Source organism: Arvicanthis niloticus, chromosome 8 (genome assembly GCF_011762505.2).
Source record: "Arvicanthis niloticus isolate mArvNil1 chromosome 8, mArvNil1.pat.X, whole genome shotgun sequence".
Classification (NCBI taxonomy): domain Eukaryota; kingdom Metazoa; phylum Chordata; class Mammalia; order Rodentia; family Muridae; genus Arvicanthis; species Arvicanthis niloticus.
In genome coordinates, this window is record NC_047665.1 from 80,012,536 (window position 1) to 80,033,990 (window position 21,455).

General features: G+C 40.3%; 1 protein-coding gene across 6 annotated transcripts in view; it reads right to left on the bottom strand.

Annotated features, from left to right (window-relative positions):
- The window catches only part of Opcml (opioid binding protein/cell adhesion molecule like), a 1,093,816-nt gene that overhangs the window by 20,985 nt on the left and 1,051,376 nt on the right, over positions 1 to 21,455 (bottom strand). For 5 of the 6 annotated variants that reach the window (XM_076939692.1, XM_076939694.1, XM_076939695.1 and 2 more), the window contains 3 exons: positions 3,005 to 3,142; positions 2,481 to 2,601; positions 1,871 to 2,022 (listed from right to left, as the gene is read on the bottom strand). In XM_076939692.1, the coding sequence (XP_076795807.1) occupies positions 1,871 to 2,022; positions 2,481 to 2,601; positions 3,005 to 3,142 (411 nt within the window). The remainder of the gene's footprint in view (positions 1 to 1,870; positions 2,023 to 2,480; positions 2,602 to 3,004; positions 3,143 to 21,455) is intronic. The other variant, XM_034510397.2, reaches the window with a different exon arrangement.

Below are 21,455 nucleotides of genomic sequence, written 5' to 3' on the forward strand. Positions count from 1 at the left end.
TGTCATGACTAAGGGACAAGAATTTTATGACCATCAAGGTTTGGCAGAGTATGTCTTTAGTAGGCATGAATCCATGGCAGTATAAATTGATGGTAGAAATACAAATGTTGTAATTTTCCATAAGACCAAAATCAATATGTCTTAGACAAGTAGAGTGGACAGGCTTTCACCTCTGGATGCAGGGCTTCATACCTGGTGTAGTGGTGTCCAAATGTTTAAGTGTATACATGAAGGTATCTCTTTGATTATTTTGATTATTCTCTGAGTAAAAACTCTGGTGTATGATAATGTGCCTGAGTCTGGACTTCATTTAACATTTATCTTTTCCTGGTGTATATTTTGGTATAACCTACACTTCTTGGTTCTTCTTTTATTAATCTGTAAAATAGGGGTAATAACTTGACCTGATCAGCTCTGACATGATGCCAAGAAACCAGAAATATTTAATAAATAACATATATTGCCATCATGCAAAAATAACCCTAAGAATTTCCATTTAACAATAAAGATTTAGAACTAAGTCAGCATCCTTCTTAATCTTGGTAAAAGGAAACAAAACAAAGAAGGGGAATTTGTCTCTAGAAAGTCATATAATAATCTACTTGGTTTCTGGGCTGAGTTCCTCACAATACACCCCTGTGCAGAAATAGCAGAGGTTACCTCCTTATAAGCAATGACCCACTAGATGTTTATTATGGGGTGGCAGAGTGAATTCACTTTCTCTCAGCTTCCTAATCAAATCTCCTAAGTGTGTGTAAAAGCCATTATGTTCTACATGCTTATTATCTAAATGGTCAAGCCACATCCCTTTGAAATCTACTACATAGAACATATTAGGGAAGGGAGCAGGCAAACCTATCTTTGAAGTAGCCTTAAAAATACAAGAGCATAGGCATTCAAGCAGGCAGGGAAAGGAAGGAACATGCTGTACCCACCTGCCACTGCTGATGAGGGGCTTATTTCTAAGACACACACAGCACAATGCACACACAATGCAGAGAGAAAACAAAAGACATAGATCACACATTTCAGATGGTTGGTGGACAAAGTTCAGTACATGTCAAGCTTGTTACATCTGAGGTACACATGGAAAATAATGAGTCTTTCTTCATCCTGTTCATCGGATGCTTCCCTCTCATTACACCTCAGCAAAAATAGACATACACACATGTATGAAATATTACCATAGGCTGATGCTAGTTTGTGAAATGAAATGTTGCATGGAAATATAGACACAGCAATATGGGTAGATGGAGCAATGAAGGAGAAGGGTTTCCATAGTAGCCATTCATGACTCCCCAGGTTTCTCCAGCCATGGAGAAAAACAGACCTGAGTTCTTATGAGGAATAGAAGGGTCTCCTGATGAGGATTCAGCCTTCTGTTCCCCATTTATCCCTATATGAGAACATGGCTTCGTGGTCTACATGAGAATCACGATGACAAAAGTTGCTTGGCTGAAAACTATAACTGCTATCCCTGGAGTATGGATTCTTATTATGGAAGTCATCAATCTTACAATTATTTCTCCTTTATTCTCACACACCTCTGCTTTCTCATTTGTCTTCAGATGACACTACTGTTGAACCATCTCATGGTTCTCTGTCCCATATGGAATTCACAATCACAGTTGATTCACAATTTGGTTTACCCCTTTTGAAATGGGGCAAACCTGGCCAAAATAAATTACCTTGGAAACATGACTGCATGGCATGCCAGGGGAATGGTAGGGAGGAGTATATTGTAGCTAAGGGTGGTGGGTTGAACAATATGGATGGAAACAGGCCAAGCAGATTCTGCCTGACACCCTCCCAAGCTTTTGGAGCTCTTTCACATGGCCAAGCCCTCCAGATCCAGCCTTCCTGCACTCACCATACAGGGTGATGCTGGCATTGGTGTTCCCAAGCTTGTTTGTGGCCACACAGGTATAATTCCCATAATCCTTCTCTGAGACATTGAAGAAAGTCAAAGTGGATATGCGGCCTTTGTTCTCAATCCTCACCCCATCCAGGCCAGTGGATAACCTGCAGTAGGAGAAAGCACTATTGGTCTGGACTTGCCAGCCAAGGGAAGCGGCAAGTACCAAAAGGATGCAAAGATGGGTCTTAGAATTACTGCAATGAGGTCCTGTTCAAATACTCTTTCTTCTGACTTGCCCATCCTATCAACACAAGCTGTAAGTGCCATATCCTCTAATAGGAAGTAAAGCAAATAAATAACTAAAAATTGTCAAACTCAAAGGTCAACTCACTGAGACACTACCATGTCTATAACTAATCCAAGATTCTAAAACAAAGTCAATCCATTTGTTGAGTTCCCAGGTTGCTCTATTTTTCTTCTTACTTTTGATTCTAAAAGGAGACTCAATTAAAAGGAGATTATAGCATGTTTTTATCTTGCTAATTTTCCCCCTGAAGTTTACTATCTTCCTTCTGGGGATTGTATGTCCTGTGTCAGAGATCTCCCAGTTCCTTCAAGGTACCTGGTATCTTCCTTGAACCACTGGAATTCAGCCATGGGGACAGCAGAGGCTTCACAACTCAAGATGCCCTTTTGACCGACAGAAACACCAGTGTTCTTGGCTTTTGAGATATAGGGAGGGTCTGGAGAAACAAAAAAACAAACAAACCAGAAAAAAAAATTAAAAACATGATTACAGAGAAGACATCCATCCATTCATTTGTGACACCCCACCTCTTAGTAAAATAACCATTCATTTTAGGAAGATGTTATATTTAAATGTGAAGATACTACATTTGCCTCTCAGGTTTTCAAGTCCATTCTAAATTCGTCATAGTTCCTACATGCCAAAAGCTCCAAGAGTCTCAGGAAGACTCCAGCTGTAAATGTAACACAGGCAATGAGCAGAACAAGCTGACAAAATCTGCCCTTCCTGTTTGCAGTGTTTGGGTGTGGGGATTTGAGGAAAAGGTGGTCACTTTTAGCTGGCTGCTTTACTCCTTGGCCCCTTTCCCCTTGGAATTCCCTGATAGCCAATCAACTTACAGTTTACAGTGATTTTTACTTTCCGAACATCAGGTGCAGCAACGTCGTTCAAGGCGCTGCACTCATACTCTCCAGACTGATCACGTTTGATGTCTGAGATTTCCAAGTATTCATCTTCACTCACAAAGCCCTGGCCTTCTGGGAAGAGAGAGGTGGGCAGAAAACAACACAGAACTGTTAGTCTCAAAACAAAGCTATTACCCAATCTGAGAATGTAAGTAGAAGAGGGAAGGCCATAGAACAGGACTGAACACCCAACAGAGAGGTAATAAGATGGTCCAAAGTAAGACATTCTTTGATGGAGACTTGGATAAGTGTATTTCCAGGTAAATTGCTTTAACTTTTTGAGTGCATTTGATAATAGTATACCACCAATATTTTTCTTCAATTATTATTATAACAGTTAATTAAGAAAGTGCCTTATAAATACCCCAGTACATTAATAAAGGTTGATGGTTTAAACAAGTCTGTCATGATCGATAGTATAATAAAACACTGCAAGTAACTTTAGGTTTTTAGAAACAATATTTTATATATAGAAATGCCTTTGTATATAAAATATAAGCTAACTAAGTTCTTATAGTAGAAATAGATGTAATATATTTTATATTGTAATACAAATAAATTCAAAGTTGCTAGTTCTCTTTCAACCTGAGACAGACAATAAATAACCAGCTTGATTGAGCCATTCCACAATGTATATGTAATGCTACGCATAATAAATAAATACAATTCTAGTTGTCACTTTGAAATTTAAAAATTTAAACTATAGTGGAGTAGTCTAGGGAATTGATGAATGAATTATTTTGTGTAGATGCAGGCAGTGCTTGGAAACTTGTCAAAATAGACATAACTATAAGTTCATATAGCAATGCACCTGTGGACCTATAGTTCCTAGAACACCTCAAAGATTTCATACCTGGTTTTGTGGGTTGTTCTGAAGAACTCAGTCTTATACACTCACAGAGTTAGCTGTTTGGTATTCAGAATAATTGAAGGTTGAAAAACTTGCTTCAGTTTAATTTCTTATTGTATTGTTGGTGCAGTTTGGACCCTTACCTCATCCTATTCCTTGTCTCATTGCAAAGAAAAAAAAATCCTCTTTCTCTTGAGTCCTGCTGAAATACTATGCTCCTCTGAAAACTCAAACACCATGAAGCCAAACAGCAAAAATCCTTTTCCTTTCTCATGGATATGAGGCCAGGTATTCTGTGCTCCTGACACTTGTTTTCAAAGTTTAAGAGATGAATTGTACTTTCTCTATTGAAACTGGGTTGCCTGACCCATGGCAGATTTTTAAAGAGTAAAACAAGAATGAAATCAAACATACCCAAATGAACCTTCTGTCTCCAGTGTCACTTTTTGGTATTTTGACAATGAATAAATATGGCAGTTAGGAAGGTTGGCTGTCTTTGGTAGGACTCCATTATTCTCAAAAGGATATACTACCAAATACTTGCTACCATGTAATTAACTGTATTTAACAAAACAGATGAGTTCCCTACAATGGGCCTGGCAGGATCCTCAAGCAGGGCCAGTGTATTCTGTGGTAAAAATAAGAAAGGCCCAACTCAGGTTAGACACTGGGAAGATACTGAGGATAAGCTCTGGTTAGGCTCAAGAGTACTTGAGGAGTATTGATTGACCTGCAGAGTAAAGCATGGCTTTACAGGAGGCTGCATACCTCTGTGTGCAAGGCAAGACAGACCTGGGGTACTCCATGGGGGATACCTAAATGCTCTCTAAAATAGAGGGTTTATTTGCACTATCTGCAATGCTGTCTTCATGAGATATATCTATAAAAGCACAAAAGAAGAAAGAGAAGATGCAATCCATATAAAATGGGGGTTGTTACGATAATACTACCTCATTAAATGAGAAAACAGATTTTGTTAAGTTTGTACTAAAGATGAAATGCTTCTCAGAATTTGATTTGCATATAAATTCATGGGAACTTAAAAAATCATACACTCTCAGTCATTTGGAGTAGTTTGCAGGATTCTGATATCACTGCGCTGCTGGTCTGAGACCACCTTGCAAAAGGTATCCTGAGATGGCCTTCCAGCAATGGCAGTATCAGACAGCCTCGAAAGCTGATGCTGTCCAAGATAATTACACACTTACAAACTGTGTCTAAGCTATAGTTTGGATCTTTAATGTTGCCTAAAAGCTTGTGTCAGAAACCTAGTCAAAAAATCTGACGCCATTGGGAGGAAGCATGCTAGGAGGTGGGAACTAATGGGATATTTTAGATGAATAAGGTGTGAACTTTGAGGTAATAGGAGACCATGGCTCCCTGGCCCCAACCCCTTTCTCTCCTGGCTATGAAATGGATAGTACAAAACAAGTGGTTTTGCTCAGAATTATGTTTTCATCATGATGTGCTACCATGTCACAGGATCAGAGTGAAACAACCAATCATGAACTTCAGTACCTTCAGCCCTTGAGGCACAGAGAACCCCTTACTCATTATATAATGGTCATCTTAAGTATCTGTCATAGAAATGTAAAACAGCCCTTTTTCATACTGACTATAAACTTCTAACTCTGTGCTTCAGAAAAGAGCAGGATGCAGAGTTTGAGGGAAGCAGAAGATGGGACACGGAGAAGAGGGAAATATGAAAAGATGATAAGATGAGGACATGTAGAGAGACAGAGCTGGGCATGCAAGATGCCTGTGATCTATGGGATAGTGAAGACATATTGGAAAGGATTTCTTCTAATAAAGACTACCAGACTACAATATTTTCTCTAGCAAAAGACATTAAAGCTCGCCTGGTCCTTGTGGCTGGGGCAGACACACAGCTGGTCTGCTCCTGTGTGGACACCATATCCTGAGACATCCTAGAGGGACCACTGCACTCAGAGCAGTGGACACCATATCCTGAGACATCCTAGAGGAGCCACTGTACTCAGAGCAGCTGGAGCTCAGGATCACATAGGCATCTGCATCCTGAGGAGTTCTGACACAAGCAAGATAACTGGAAAGGCAGGCTCCAGTCAGAGAAAGTAAGCGCAGGTTAACTACAGTTAACCAGATGGTGAAAGGCAAGCGCAAGAACATAAGCAATAGAAACCAAAGTTACTTGGCATCATCATAACTCAGTTCTCCCACTATAGCAAGCTCTGAACACCCCATTTTACCGGAAAAGCAGGATTCAGAATTAAAGTCACTTCTCATGATATGACAGAGGACTTTAAGAAGGACATAACTAACACTCTCAAAGAATTTGAGGAGAACACAGGTAAACAGGTAGAAGCCCTTAAAGAGGAAACACAAAAATCCTTTAAAGAATTGCAAGAAAACACAACCAAACAGGTGAAGGAATTAAAGAAAATCGTCAAGGATCTAAAAATGGAAGTAGAAACAATAAAGAAATCACAAAGGGAGACTACCCTGGAGATAGAAAACCTAGGAAAGAAATCAGGACCATAGATGCAAACATCACCAACAGAATACAAGAAATAGAAGAGAGAATCTCATGTGCAGAAGATACCATGGAAAACATTGACACAACTGTCAAAGAAAATGCAAAATGCAAAAAGCTCCTAACCCAAAACATACAGGAAATCCAGGACACAATGAAAAGGCCAAACCTAAGGATAATAGGTATAGATGAGGGTGAAGATTCCCAACTTAAAGGGCCAGTAAATATCTCCAACAAAATTATAGAGGAAAACTTCCCTAACCTAAAGAAGGAGATGTCCATAAATATACAAGAAGCCTACAGAACTCAAAATAGACCAGACCAGAAAAGAAATACCTCCCACCACATAATAATCAAAACATCAAATGTACAAAACAAAGAAAAAATACTAAAAGCAATAAGGGAAAAAGGTAAAGTAACATATAAAGGCATACCTATAAGAATTACACCAGACTTCTCACCAGAGACTATAAAATCCAGAAGATTCTGGACTGATATCATACAGACCCTAAGAGAACACAAATGCCAGCCCATACTACTATACCCAGCAAAACTCTCAATCACTATTGATAGAGAAACTAAAGATATTCCATGGCAAAACCAAATTTACACAATATCTTCCCACAAATCCAGCACTTCAAAGGATAATTAATAGAAAACTCAAACACAAGGAGGGAAACTACAACCTAGAAAAAACAAGAAAGTAATCTTCCAACAACCCCAAACGAAGATAGTTACACAAACATAATTCCACTTCTAATAACAAAAATAGAAGGAAGCAACAATCATTTTTCCTTAATATCTCTTAATATCAATGAACTCAATTCTCCAATAAAAAGACATAGACTAGCAGACTGGATACATAAACAGGACCCAGAATTTTGCTGCATACAGGAAATGCACCTTAGTGACAAAGATAGTCACTTCCTCAGAGTAAAAGGATGGAAAGCAACCTTCCAAGCAAATGGTCCCAAGAAACAAGCTGAAGTGACAATTCTAATATCAAATAAAATTAATTTTCAACCAAAAGTAATCAAAAAAGATAAGGAAGGACACTTCATACTCATCAAAGGAAAAATGTACCAAGATGAATTCTCAATTCTGAACATCTATGCCCAAAATGCAAGGGTACCCACATACATAAGAGAAAGTTTTCTAAAGATCAAAGCATACATTGCACTTCACACAATAATAGTGGTGGATTTCAACACCCCACTCTCATTAATGGACAGATGATCATGGAAACAGAAACTAAATCGAGACACAATGAAACTAACAGAAGTCATGAACCGAATGGATTTAACTATAGAACATTTCATCCTAAAACAAAAGAATATACCTTTTTTTCAGCACCTCATGGTACCTTCTCCAAAATAGACCATATAATTGGTCACAAAATAGGCCTCAACAGATACAAAAAGATTGAAATAATCCCATGAACCCTATTAGAACACCATGGACTAAGGCTGGTCTTTAAAATGACAAAAACAATGGAAAGCCCACATACACATGGAAACTGAACAACGCTCTACTCGATGATGACTTGGTCAAGAAGAAATAAAGAAATTAAAGACTTTTTAGAATTTAATGAAAATAAGGACACATCATAACAAAACTTGTGGGACTCCATGAAAGCAGTACTAAGAAGAAAACTCATAGCTCTAAGTACCTACAAAAAGAAACTGGAGGGAGCATACACTAACAACTTGACAGCACACCTGAAAGCTTTAGAACAATAAGAAGCAAATATATCCAAAAGGAGTAGACAGCAGGAAATAATCAAACTCATGGCTGAAATCAACCAAGTAGAAACAAAAAGAACTATACAAAATATCAATAAAACCAGGAGCTGGTTCTTTGAGAAAATCAACAAGATAGATAAATCCTTAGCCAGACTAACCAAAGGGCACAGAGACAGTACCCAAATTAATAAAATCAGAACTGAAAAGGCAGACATAACAACAGAAACTGGGGAAATTAAAAAACCATCAGATCCAACTACGAAAGCCTATACTCAACAAAATTGGAAAATCTGGATGAAATGGACAATTTTTTAGACAGATACCAGGTACCAAAATTAAATCAGGAGCAGATAAACCATCTAAACAGTCCCAAAACCCTGAAAGAAATAGAAGCAGTCATTAAGTCTCCCCATCAAAAAAGTCTGGGACCAGATGGTTTTAGTGCAGAATTCTATCAGACCTTCCAGGAAGACCTAATACCAATTCTCTTCAAACTATTCCACAGAATAGAAACAAAAGGAATACTACCCAATTTGTTCTATGAAGCTACAATTACTCTCATAACTAAACCTCACAAAGGCCCAACATAGAAAGAGAACTACAGACCAATCTCTCTTATGAATATTGATGCAAAAATACTCAATAAAATTCTCGCAAACTGAATCCAAGAACACATCAAAACAATCATCCATCATGGTCAAGTAGGCTTATTTCAGGAATGTAGGGATGGTTCAATATTGAGAAATCCATCAAAGTAATCCACTACATAAACAAACTCAAAGAAAAAACCACATGAACATTTCACTAGATTCTGAGAAAGCATTTGACAAAATTCAACATCCCTTCATGTTAAAAGTCTTGAAAAGATCAGGAATTTAAGGCCCATACCTAAACATAGTAAAAGCAATATACAGCAAGCCAGTAGCCAACATCAAACTAAATGAAGAGAAACTTGAAGCAATCCCACTAAGATCAGGGACTAGACAAGGCTATCCACTCTCACCCTACCTATTCAATATAGTACTGGAAGTCCTAGCCAGAGAAATTAGACAATAAAAGGAACTCAAAGGGATACAAATAGAAAAGGAAGAAGTCAAAATTTCACTTTTTGCAGATGATATGATAGTATACTTAAGTGACCCTAAAACTTCTACCAGAGAACTTTTAAACCTAATAAACAACTTCAGCAAAGTGGCTGGATATAAAATCAACTCAAACAAATCAGTAGCCTTCCCTACTCAAAGGATAAACAGGCTGAGAAAGAAATTAAGGAAATGACACCCTTCATGATAGTCACAAATAATATAAAGTATCTTGGAGTGAATCTAACCAAGCAAGTGAAAGATCTGTATGACAAGAACTTCAAGTCTCTGAAGAAAGAAATCGAAGATCTCAGAAGATGGAAAGATCTCCCAGGCTCGTGGATTGGCAGGATTAATTTAGTAAAAATGGCCATCTTGCCTAAAGCAATCTATAGATTCAATACAATCCCCATCAAAATTCTAAATCAATTCTTCATAGAGATAGAAAGAGCAATTTGCAAATTCATTTGGATAACAAACAACCCAGGATAGCAAGAACTATTCTCAACAATAAAAGAACTTCTGGGGGAATCACCATCCCTGACCTCAAACTGTACTACAGAGCAATAGTGATAAAAACTGCATGGTATTGGTACAGAGACAGGCAGGAAGATCAATGGAATAGAATTGAAGATCCAGAAATGAACCCACACACCTATGGTCACTTGATCTTTGACAAAGGAGCTAAAACCATCCAGTGGAAAAAGGACAGCATTTTCAACAAATGGTGTTGGCTCAACTGGAGGTCAGCATGTAGAAGAATGCAAATCAATCCATTCTTATCCCCTTGTACAAAGCTCAAGTCCAAGTGGATAAAGGACCTTCACATAAAACCAGATACACTGAAACTAATAGAAGAGAAGTTGGGGAAGACCCTCGAATACCTAGGCACAGTGGAAAAGTTTCTGAACAGAACACTGATGGCTTATGCTCTAAAATTAACAAATGGGACCTCATAAAATTACAAAGCTTCTATAAGGCAAAGGACACTGTCAATAAGACAAAAAGGCAACCAACAGATTTGGCAAAGATCATTACCAACCCTACATCTGATAGAGCGCTCATATTCAATATATACAAAGAACTCAAGAAATTAGGCTCCAGACAACCAAATAACTCTATTAAATATGGGGTACAGAGCTAAACAAAGAATTCTCAACTGAAGAAACTCAAATGGCCAAGAAGCACCTTAAGAAATGCTCAACATCCTCATTCCTCAGGGAAATGCAAATCCTAACATCCCTGAGATACCACCTCACACCAGTCAGAATGGCTAAGATCAAAAACTCAGGTCATAGTAGATGCTGACGAGGATGTGGAGAAAGAGGAACACTCCTTCATTTTTGATGGGATTGCAAGCTGGTACAATTACTCTGGAAATCAGTCTGGCAGTTCCTCAGAAAATTGGATCTAGTACTACCTGAGGACCCAGCTATACCACTCCTGAGCATATACCCACAAGATGCTCCAACATATAACAAGGACACATGCTCCACTATGTTCATAGCAGCCTTATTTATAATAGCCAGAAGCTGGAAAGAACCCAGATGTCCTTCAACAGAGGAATGGATACAAAAATGTGGTACATTTACACAATGGAGTATTACTCAACTATTAAAAATAATGAATTCAAGAAATTCTTAGGTAAATGGATGGAACTAGAAAATATCATCCTGACTGAGGTAACCCAGTCACAAAAGAACACACATGGTATTTACTCACTGATAAGCAGATATTAGCCCAAAAGCTTGAAATAGCCAAGATTCAACTCACAGACCACATGAAGCTCATGAAGAAGGAAGACCAAGTATGAATGCCTCGGTCCTACTTAGAAGGAGTAACAAAATACTAATGGGAGCAAATATGGAGACAAAGTGTGGGACAGAAACTGAAGGAGGGGCCATCTGGAGACCATTCCACCTGGGTATCCATCCCATGTATAGTCATCAAAAGTAGACACTGATGTGGATGGCAGGAAGTACATGCTGACAAGAGCCTGATATAGCTGTCTCCTTAGAGGTCTGCCAGAGTCTGACATATTCAGAGGCAGATGCTCACAGCTAACCACTGATCTAATCAAGGGTTTCCCCATGGAGAAGTTAGAGAGAAGACTGAAAGAGCTGAAAGGGTTGGTGGCCCCCTGAGGAGAGCAACAATACCAACCAACCAGAGCTCCCCAGGGTCTAAACCACCAGACTGAGAACACATAGGGAGGGACCATGACTCCATCTGTATATGTAGGGGAGGATGGCCTTGTCGGGCATAGGTGGGAGAGGAGATTCTTGGTCCCATGAAGGCTGAACACCAAGTGAGGGAAAATTCGAGGGTGGGTAGGTGGGGGCACATCCTCATAGAAGCGGGAGGAGGGGGTATGGGATAGGAGGTTCTTGGGTGGTGGGGGGAATGGGGTAAGGGGATAAAATCTGAAATGTAAATGTAATATCGGGGGGGGGGAGATATTAAAACAGGAGTCTAGGATAGTTGCCCAAATTTTCTTTATGTGTGATGTTCCATCTCAAGCCAAGTACCCTGATGTATTATGAATCTACCCTTTTCCTTTGGGCACTCCCATTAAAATTTTTTTAAAAATAGAGGTTATTGCTTAGAAAGATAGGAGTATTTCAAAGATGATAACACAATTCATTGTACTAACTAGATTGAAATTACATAGATTGAATTGGGGTCCTTCATATAGGGTGTGAGGGGATATCTATTCTGACTCAGGATATGTGATTGGGGTTGAGGGGGCAAGCTTCATAGTTCTATGGACACAGGTGCAAGCTCTCATATAATAAGGCCACAGAACAAAGAGAGCCCAATTTTATTTCCCAGGCTTCCCTCTGTGTTCACAATGAAGATGTAGACCAAAACAGAGTGAGAAGGATGATGCTTGGACAGCTTCTAATCTGCAGTCATCTAAATGTAGCCTATTATGACCCAGGAGTTGTGTTGGACACTTTGTGTCTGTGTGTGGTGGAAGTGGTGGGGCAGACAATATGGGGAACGAGAATAATTTCATGAGCTCAAAATTTCAAGCAGATTGTACTTTGCTCTATCTTTAGCTTGATACTTCAGTTCCTTGCTATTTCCAGATCTCTCACAGAAGGTAGAGGAGAGCAGGAAGATATCTCACAGCTGGAAGGAATGTAAGTATTAGGGGATGAATAGATCAGACAGCAAGTCAGAGAAGACACCCAGAGGCTCTCTGACCTGCTTCTGCTTCCTTATATCCTGAGCCCCAGCCTGCTGTACACAGACCATCTGTCCTCCTTTCTGCTTCTCCAAGAGACTCCTTAGGGCACAGTTGGAAGGAATAGAGGTCAAGGACTTCAGCCTTCCTTCTTTGGGAGATTATTGTTCTAGACAGAATGTTATCTCTTCTCTTTGAAAACCCCTGGGGACAGTTTTAGGTGTCCTTTCCTCTCTTTCTTGACTAGACTATTCAGCTCATCAAAGCCACCACCGTTTTCTTGAGGCAAGTCCAGCCCAGCTCATCTATGAAAATGATTAAGTCACCTCAGGTGATCTTCATGGCTGCCATCCTTCTATACCTGCTATTTACAGCAGCGGGTCTCTCTACAGAAATGTTCTGTGAAGTTAAACACCAGCACCTGTCACAGCTTTGCCATGTGACCTGTCAGGAGGTGACACCCAGGAGCATACCCAGAGGGTGAAAGCCTCAGAGAAGCAAGTGGCAGGATCTGGAATATTTGGAGGCATAGTGGGAAGGGAAAAGCATGGAAGAGTGTGCTTTGAGGAGGAAGAGACAGGAGGAAATAAGAGGCAAGACAGTAACCAATAGAGGTGGCAGACACAGTGGACTCCATAGAAATCCTTTGTGCTCACTGATGATCCCCAGGTGTACTGAGTTTGGGAGGTTAGGCTCATATACCAGTTGGTTGTGTGCAGACTTTTGACCCATCACCTTGCCGCCTTTCTAGCCTACCTGAGAAATTGCCTTTGTCTTTTCACTGCAGCTAACCAGGAAACAGAGCTAGGAAAGAACCAGTGATTTGTTCCTTTACGTGTGGAGTATAGCATGTTAATAAGTTAGCGTTCACTAACTGAGATGCCCCCCAGTTGGAAATCCTGCAGTGTGACTTCTGGAACACAATAAGGTCTCAGGAAGAACATATCCCACAGCTTCCTACTGTGAGGTGAGTGCAGTGTGGCAGAGATGGTCAGAAGGTCCTATACATAGTGTGCACAAATCCTGCCAATCTTCCTCCTCTGCAGGGTTTGTATCCATAAATCCTCTCTCTCTCTCTCTCTCTCTCTCTCTCTCTCTCTCTCTCTCTCTCTCTCTCTCTCTCTCTCACACACACACACACACACACACACACACACACACCCACACACACACAAATGAGACAATTGATTAGAATTCAGCTCTCCATCTTTCAGGTTAGAGTAAGGCTGGACTGGGAATCCAAGGCTGACCAAGGTTCTTGACATTCTCTTAGTGTGCTAAAGATAGCTCAGACAGCATACTAGGAATACATGACTTGATACCTAAGCGCTGGCATAAAACTGAGCCTGAGCAATAGAGTGACCAAAAGTCCAGACTTACATGCACCCAGTACCTACAAGGATGAGTCAGGAAAGAAGTGAGCACACAAGGGCAATCCTTAATTCTACACTACATACAGATACAGGTGTATATCTTCTTATCTAAGTCAATATCTTTGCAATGAACAACTACCTTTATCACCAATATCTCAAGGGAGAGACAAAGTGTGAATGAAAGAGAGAAATGTTGCCTTCTGTGAATTCTATGGCACAACCAGCATCTCTTTCTAGTAGAACCAGTCACAGCCATACGCCTCCTAACACAACAGCTTCCTTCTTTATAAAGAATAGTTTTAAAGGTTTGTTAATTTTGACTTTGTGTGTATTGGAGTGTTTTGTCTGCATGCACATCTGTGCCCCACTTGAATGCCTTCGGAGACCAGAAGAGTGTGTCAGAGCGCCTGGATCTGGAGTTACAGGTAGGGTGCTAAGAATGGAACGTGAATCTTCTGCAAAAACAGCCATTGCTCTTAACCCCTGATCAGTCTATTTAGTCCCAACACCTTTCTTCTGCACTTGAGAAACAGTAATAGGAATGAGTTTGGATTGAGTTCAGGCCATAGTATTGGAAATATGGATCACCTTAGGTAAACTGAGGTTTGAACTGTTTGTTCTTCCTTCAATGTAGTTGCTGTCTATTGCCTAAATCACCTATACCTGAATGGGTGTAACATGTTCTACTTTTTTTCACTAGCTCATGGATCTGCAGTGTACTAAACATATATCATGTGTGTTCAGGTTGTCCCTGATGGCTACAAGTCTAGGGGTGGAGCCTATGTGATCCTTTCTCTTATTTGCTCATCCTCTACCCCCACCCCATATACCATTAGTACTTACCCACCCCTTCTCTTCCCTTAGACAGCTACTGGCAATAGGCAAGCGTAGGCTTGGTAATTAGATAGAGGAGTGTGGACGGCAGCTACCTTGCCTGCTCTAGGCTCCCAGACACACTGTTCCCTTCACTGCACTGGAGTTAATGAAAAGTGTGATAAATTCACTATTTCCTTCTCTCTTAATTAATGCAAGCAATTGAATTGTGCTAAAGTAATTTTGGTTGGGAGACTGAGCCCCTGGGTCAACGACTCACTTGCTGGCACTGACAAAAAAAAAAAAAAAAAAAAAAAAAAAAAAAAAAAAAAAAAAAAAAAAAAAAGTGCTTTGTCTTGGGCTCAGAGAACTTTTCTCAGGCTGTAGCTGCCAGGACCTGAGCCATCCAGAATGGTGTGCTGCTGGCTGTCTTTCCTGAGGTTGACAGCAAGCTGGATGATGACAAGGTCAGTGAGCTCCTGTGAAAGGTACCTGAGCTCCAGTGTGGGGATGTTAATAGAGATGCCACAGCTGTTAATCAGTTGGCCTCTAAATCTCTGTTTCCATGTTCTGCTTGGGGAAAACTGAGGACCACAGAAAAAGAAAATAAGTCAAGTAGCTCATTCAGAATGAATGCTCTGAAAGGGAGTAAAGATTCTTTATGGTATATGGAGTAAGAGAACGGGGTATCCAGGGACACTCACATCAAACCCAAGTGGGAGTGTTTAGAACATAAGGTTTATACCCTGTCTCCTGTCAGGCTTGCTCAAAGAGCAAGTTGAAGGTGGCCTCTTGTGCCTGTGCATGCAGGTTGTATTTGGGGTGGTTCCCAAGCATCAGATCTTTTTCAAAGTCCCCAGGGTACTATAAAGAGTAAGAAGTGATGAGAATCCAGGATCACTGATGAGACTCAATGCCTTGGCTTTCCAAGTGCTTGTCTTGTTCATGTGCATTCCTTATCTGAGATGTCACTCAGGGCCTTGGAACACAAACGGCTGTGAATATCTCAGTGTGTTCAGATCTGTCCACTGTTGGTGTCTGGAAAACAATGTCATGAAGTTGGCACCAGAAGTTTTGTTGCAGCAATGGTTGGAAGAGACCTTGCTATGGTATAAGGTACTGACAATCAGGATGGCACTGAAAGGGCCCACTGCTTTCTGTTTATCTCCAGTGGCTAGAGAGCCCCAGATATTCCAGCAGAGAGAGTAGCCTCTCTTCAAAGCACAGCAAAGATGCCTATTAACAGAGATGGGTTATGTTCTCTTTTCTAAGTTGGGATCAGCATATGTAGAAAGAATTATGGGACAAAACTTCTAAAAATTATTTATATATTTAAAGTATAATATGATTGTCATTTCCCTCTTCCCTATTCTCCCCCTAAAACTTCCCACATACTTCACCTTGCTCCTTATGACCCTCTTTTCATTAATTATTGTTAATGTGTATATATACACACACACACACATATATATATACACACACATATGTATACATATATATACATATATATACATATATATATATATGTATGTATATATATACATACATAAGACCTGCTTAAACCTGTGCTGAACAAAGACAGAAACAACAGCCATGCAGAAATAGACAGACTAAAATCTAGGAGGCCTCAACCCCTCAACCCTACAGAAAGAACTACAGACAAATAGAAATGCCAAGCACAGACCCAGAGAGAGTGTACCTATTGTTACTCAATACCAAATTGGTCAGCCCTGAAAATATACATACAAACAGCATTAGACAGATGAAACAAGTTATAATTATGTATTTAGGGTACAGTGTTTTAGAACATAGATGATGCGATTGTCCTATTGACTGTCTTCCTGATGAGTGGCATAAACAGTATGCCTGTGATGATGTGGCACATTCCCTTAGATGAATGTATGGGACATATACCAGGGAAAGAGCAGAGAGACGAAGAGGGAAAGGGAAAGAGGGAGAGGAAGAGGGTGTAGGAGGAGGAGAGGAAAAGAGGGAGAGAGAGAAAGGAAGAGAGGGAGAGGGAGAGAGGAAGAAGGTGAGTGGGACCCATCTCCTGAGCGCATTAGTATGCCTGGGTTAATAAAAATGCAGCTATTGAGTTGAGCGTGGTGACACACAAGCACTTTGAAGGAAGAGGCAGGATGAAGGATGCTAGGTACAAGTTTGAGGCTAGCATGATCTACATAGAGTTCAAGTCCAGGCAGCGTCACACAGCAAGACTCTGACTAAAAAATAAATAAATAAAAGTATATAGCATTTGCATGTTAACAAATAGTCTAGTGTGAACCATACAAACAACAGTTCAGACCAAACACTGTACAGATGGAAGAAAAATAATAAGCACTTTAAAATTGCAGAGCTTAAATAGCAAAGTTATTGACAAAGTGTTTAAGAATATTTGAAAGCTGTTATTATTTTATAGGCTTTCTTCTTATTACTACTAATTACACTCTGAACCAGTAGTATAAGTTATTATGAACTCATAGAAAGTGCAGGTAATTCTGAAAAGTAAGAATAAAAGCAAGCAACAGGTAGGTAAAAAAAAATCAAAATCAAAAACAAACCACAAAAAAACACAAGGCATTGAAGAGACACTGTATTTTCTCTGCACCTTAATTAAGAAGGCTAGCTATGATTCTTTTTTAGTTTAAGGAGGCACTGCCTCTTATTCAGTTTCTTCAAGAAAACATCATCTTAGAAGAACAGAATGTTCTGGAGTACGGTAAGGTTTGTTCCTATAGGACAGCAGAATTGTTGAGGTACTCACTTAGTTGAAGTGGCTTCTTGACCCACAGCAGAGCTCAGAGTCAAAATCAGTCCAGGTCAGGTAGTACATGATGATGTCAAAGACTTGAAAGAGCAGAGCAGTGTGTGGGTGCTATGCCCCTTGGTTTCTTTCTTAGTTCTATGTGTTATAACTCTTTTCCCACATAAGTTAGCTTAATCTTACTCCACATGCATGACCTTTGTGCCAACAAGGGCCCCTCTTTATGATGGTGATCCTATATGGCTACAATGGAATGATGTCCAGTGTCCTGGTGCCAATACAAGGTGTTTTTCATGTGTTTGATGTGAATGATGTTTTGTTTATATGATAATGCCAGTGGGGTGAATGGCTACTACATACAATTACATACTGTATATAATAATTCACAATGACAGATAGTGGTTGCCAATTGTTAGACACCATACTAAACTTCTATTGTTAATTTAGAGCACATATGTCCGATTCTAAAAATTTTTGGTTCTATCCACTAGCATTGGCCCCTTACACCTTCAGTTTATTGCATGCCTCAATGGCACTCCAAGTCTGTGTCTGGTACATATGCTCTATGAGGTTCACACAGCAATGACATCACCTAAATCCTCCAACTGTGTACTTCTTAGAACATCTCTCCATTATTTAGCTGTATAATGACCCATGTTGCCTTTGTCATGTTTGTAGAGTGTTTTCCTGGGAAATGTCTGTCATCAATTCTTGGGGTTCATCTGCCTTTGCTGTAAGTGAAGTTGGCTGAGCCCTTGGTTTTCAATGGAGTTAGAGGCAGTGGCTTTGCCTCAATGGGCTATGGGCCCTCAGATGCATGAGTCATCAAGAAAGACCCTGTGTGTAGTTGCTGTCTGAAAGCTCAGCATCCATCACTTTTCTGGTGAGAGAGATAATAAACGGACAGCTGGAGGCTATACCAGCCAGGGAAGCTGCATGATGGAAACCCAGCTAGAATCTAAAGGATCCTACAAGACAAGGCAGACTAGAGACATCAGAGCAGCACCTTTCTGAAGTGGCTTAGGTGGGCTCTAGCATTAAAGGAAGCTGCCCTGGGGCCTTTCCAGGTTGTAGGAGAAACAGTCTTTCTGAGGAAGGACAATGCCCCCATTTCATCAGGTGAGGCCTGCGCACTGACTCCTCATTTCATCTTTCCTTTCTCACCTTTGAATCTTAGTTCCCAATAGTGCAGCCATGTGACAATGATGCAAACAAACAACGTTCATTAATATTTTTGAAATACTTGTATTAGCTACCAGGCAACGCACTAGCCCAGCCCAATTGGCATGCAAGTACCAGCCAGGGACATTCTGCACACTTGGCAGAGCAGAAAGGTCAGAGCTCTGAAGCATTGCGGGGAGATAGGGCTGTTCACACACACCCTCGGTGCTTGTCCCAGCAGAGAGGAAAGGAGAGAGCTATGCATGCAATCAATCCGCTGTCTGCTCCTGAGACAGGAGGGGCCTCATCCAAACTGCTTTCTCAAGGGCTATCCTCACCTGATCTTTGGGCTGTTTAATGTGATAGCCTGGTTCTTGCATCTGACTTGAGCTGTGATTAAGCTAATTTCTACCCAAAGGCATCTGCCCTCTCTTGGTACAGTCACCTTTGCACCATCCTGTCCATATGACCTTTTTTTGACCCCATGTCAGTAGGTAGAAATACCGGAGCAGTAGGTAGAAACAGTGAAGCAGACACTAGAAAGCCTGAGTTACACTCTCAGTTTTATTACTAAGATGCTACATGATTTTGAGTAAGTATATTTTAGAAATCAAAGTCTCAATTATTTTTTTATCAAATATAAAATTTCCATGATATAATCTACAAAGTCACTATCAGTTTCAATGTTTCACAGCCTCTCCTAACCTAGCAATATGGTTCATGGCCAGAATCCTACATAACTCCTTAAGTTCTAGAAGTCTGATGATAGTGTTGATGGACAGAGTTCTAGGACAGGAGACCTGGCTCTCCCACCCAGCAAGAGGCACAAGGTTCCCACAACCTGGCAGGTATACTGTAGAACTGACCTATGGTGCTTCATTGTATAGTGTCATGACAGTGCAGGCTCAAGAATACAGACAGTACTGCAAGGATAAGGTGGCTCTCTCTGTCACTGCTTTAGCTGCCTGGTGATTGGGAGGGGAGAGAGAGGGATTTTGGCAATTACGAAGGACTGTGTGTGTCTGAAGGTAATGTCCTGTGTTAATGGGGGAAATTAATTCTTTCCTTTCTAAGACTCCTATTCACACAGATTTTGACAAGTAGCTGTTCTATCTCTCTCCTCCATGGGTAGATACGAATAATATCTTATAGGTACAACTAATTATCCACTTATGTGATTTGAGGCCCATTTACATGGGTCTGAGGGTACATTCCTGATGTCAGAAAATGAGCCTTCTCTGCTTTCTGCCCTTCTTTGTCTTCACTAAAAATGTCCCTTCACAGTTCCATGGCTCTCTTTGCTAACCCTTCCTGCATACTGCTAGTGTTGAGAGCAGGCAAGGAGCACTTAAGATGGGAAAGATAATGCTGGGTACCACCCCCCCAAAACTTGCCAGTACCATTTACTATCAGCACTGACCAAGGGCTACACTGGGTCAGAACCAGGTCCTGAGGGTCTGAAGTAAAACAGAGGTAAGGTTCTAGTCCTTCCATGGCTACTCCCTATCCTGGATTCCAACTGGCCCTTCACTTCACCCAGTTTTTCAGTTTTTACCAAATGATATGTTCAGACACCTCATGTCTGAACATGGTCCCTTGGCAATTGTTCTGTCCCCATTTTGCTCATGATGGTTCTTTAGGTCTACTGAGCAGGGCTTCAGGGAATATTTACCTGACCCTGGGCTGCACCCAGGATTTCTAGGGATGGAGTTTGTGTACAGTGAGTTATGCATAATAGAATCCTGCCTCTGCCTTAGAATCTTAATCTGATTACATTTCTGGAAAATAGAACTTCTGAGCTCATTCTTCTGTGACTGAAGTCTCAGGCAAGCCAGTCTCAAAGCGTTGACCCAGACCCTGTTGATCACCCACCTACCTGTGCTTGTTTCTTGCATTTAGTGGCCACTCCCCTCAGGACCTTTATCAGAAATTGCATGCCTTACTTATGTGGAATTTTACAGTCTCTAGATACTTATCATAAGCCAGATGTTCAACTTGATGTTTGCTACCTTCTCTCTAAGATCCCTTTCTTTTCTAGAAGACAATAAGATCATAAGAGATAAAAACTAAGAGAAGGGGAGCTCTAAATAGCAAGCTCAGAATTCTAGACCTTGGACCACAATGATGGAGATCTGAAAAGGAGTATTGGTTCTAACCCATACAGAGCAGGTACTAGTGCTTGGTACCAGGACAAGCAGGTCTAGAGCACTATACATAGACAAGAGATATTTAGATGTTTGAGTCTCCACACAGACCAAGCTTCTGAAGACTTTGGGTCATGAGAGGCCAGCTTAGCTACCTTTGTAGCATGGTCTTTGACTTATTTTCTGTGCTCAACTCCAACAAACCTTTTATTTCAGCTGTCGAATAATTTTACCCTAATGACAAAGAATGAAGTTAATGTAAGTAGTAGTGTGGTGTCTATTGCATGTATACTATGAACATATGTACAAGCAGATTCACATGTTCTACAAAAGCATCACAGTGGAGAAACATCCAGTACAGCATAGAAAATGTAGAGTCATCCTTCTTACACATATCATATCATTTAGAAAATAGACTCTAGAACACCTGTGTCTTTCTTAACTATCTTAACTATGCTCAGTCTCCTAGCTCCATACAGACAAATAAAAGGGGTTTAGGTTGGATCATTTATGAAATGTTATTAGGTCTTATTTTTGATAGCCATTAGCTAGTTTTCAAAAATAATATGTATGTTTGGTAGCCATTGTGTTTGTGTGTGTGTGTGTGTGTGTGTGTGTGTGTTATGCCCCACGAAAGAAAATAAGGAAAACATATTATCTAAATCTCATGTGAAAAAAAAAAAAAACAAAAGATAAGAAAGCCACCAAAGGCTGGGGCTTAGCAAATCAGAAGATAATTTATCTTGAGAAC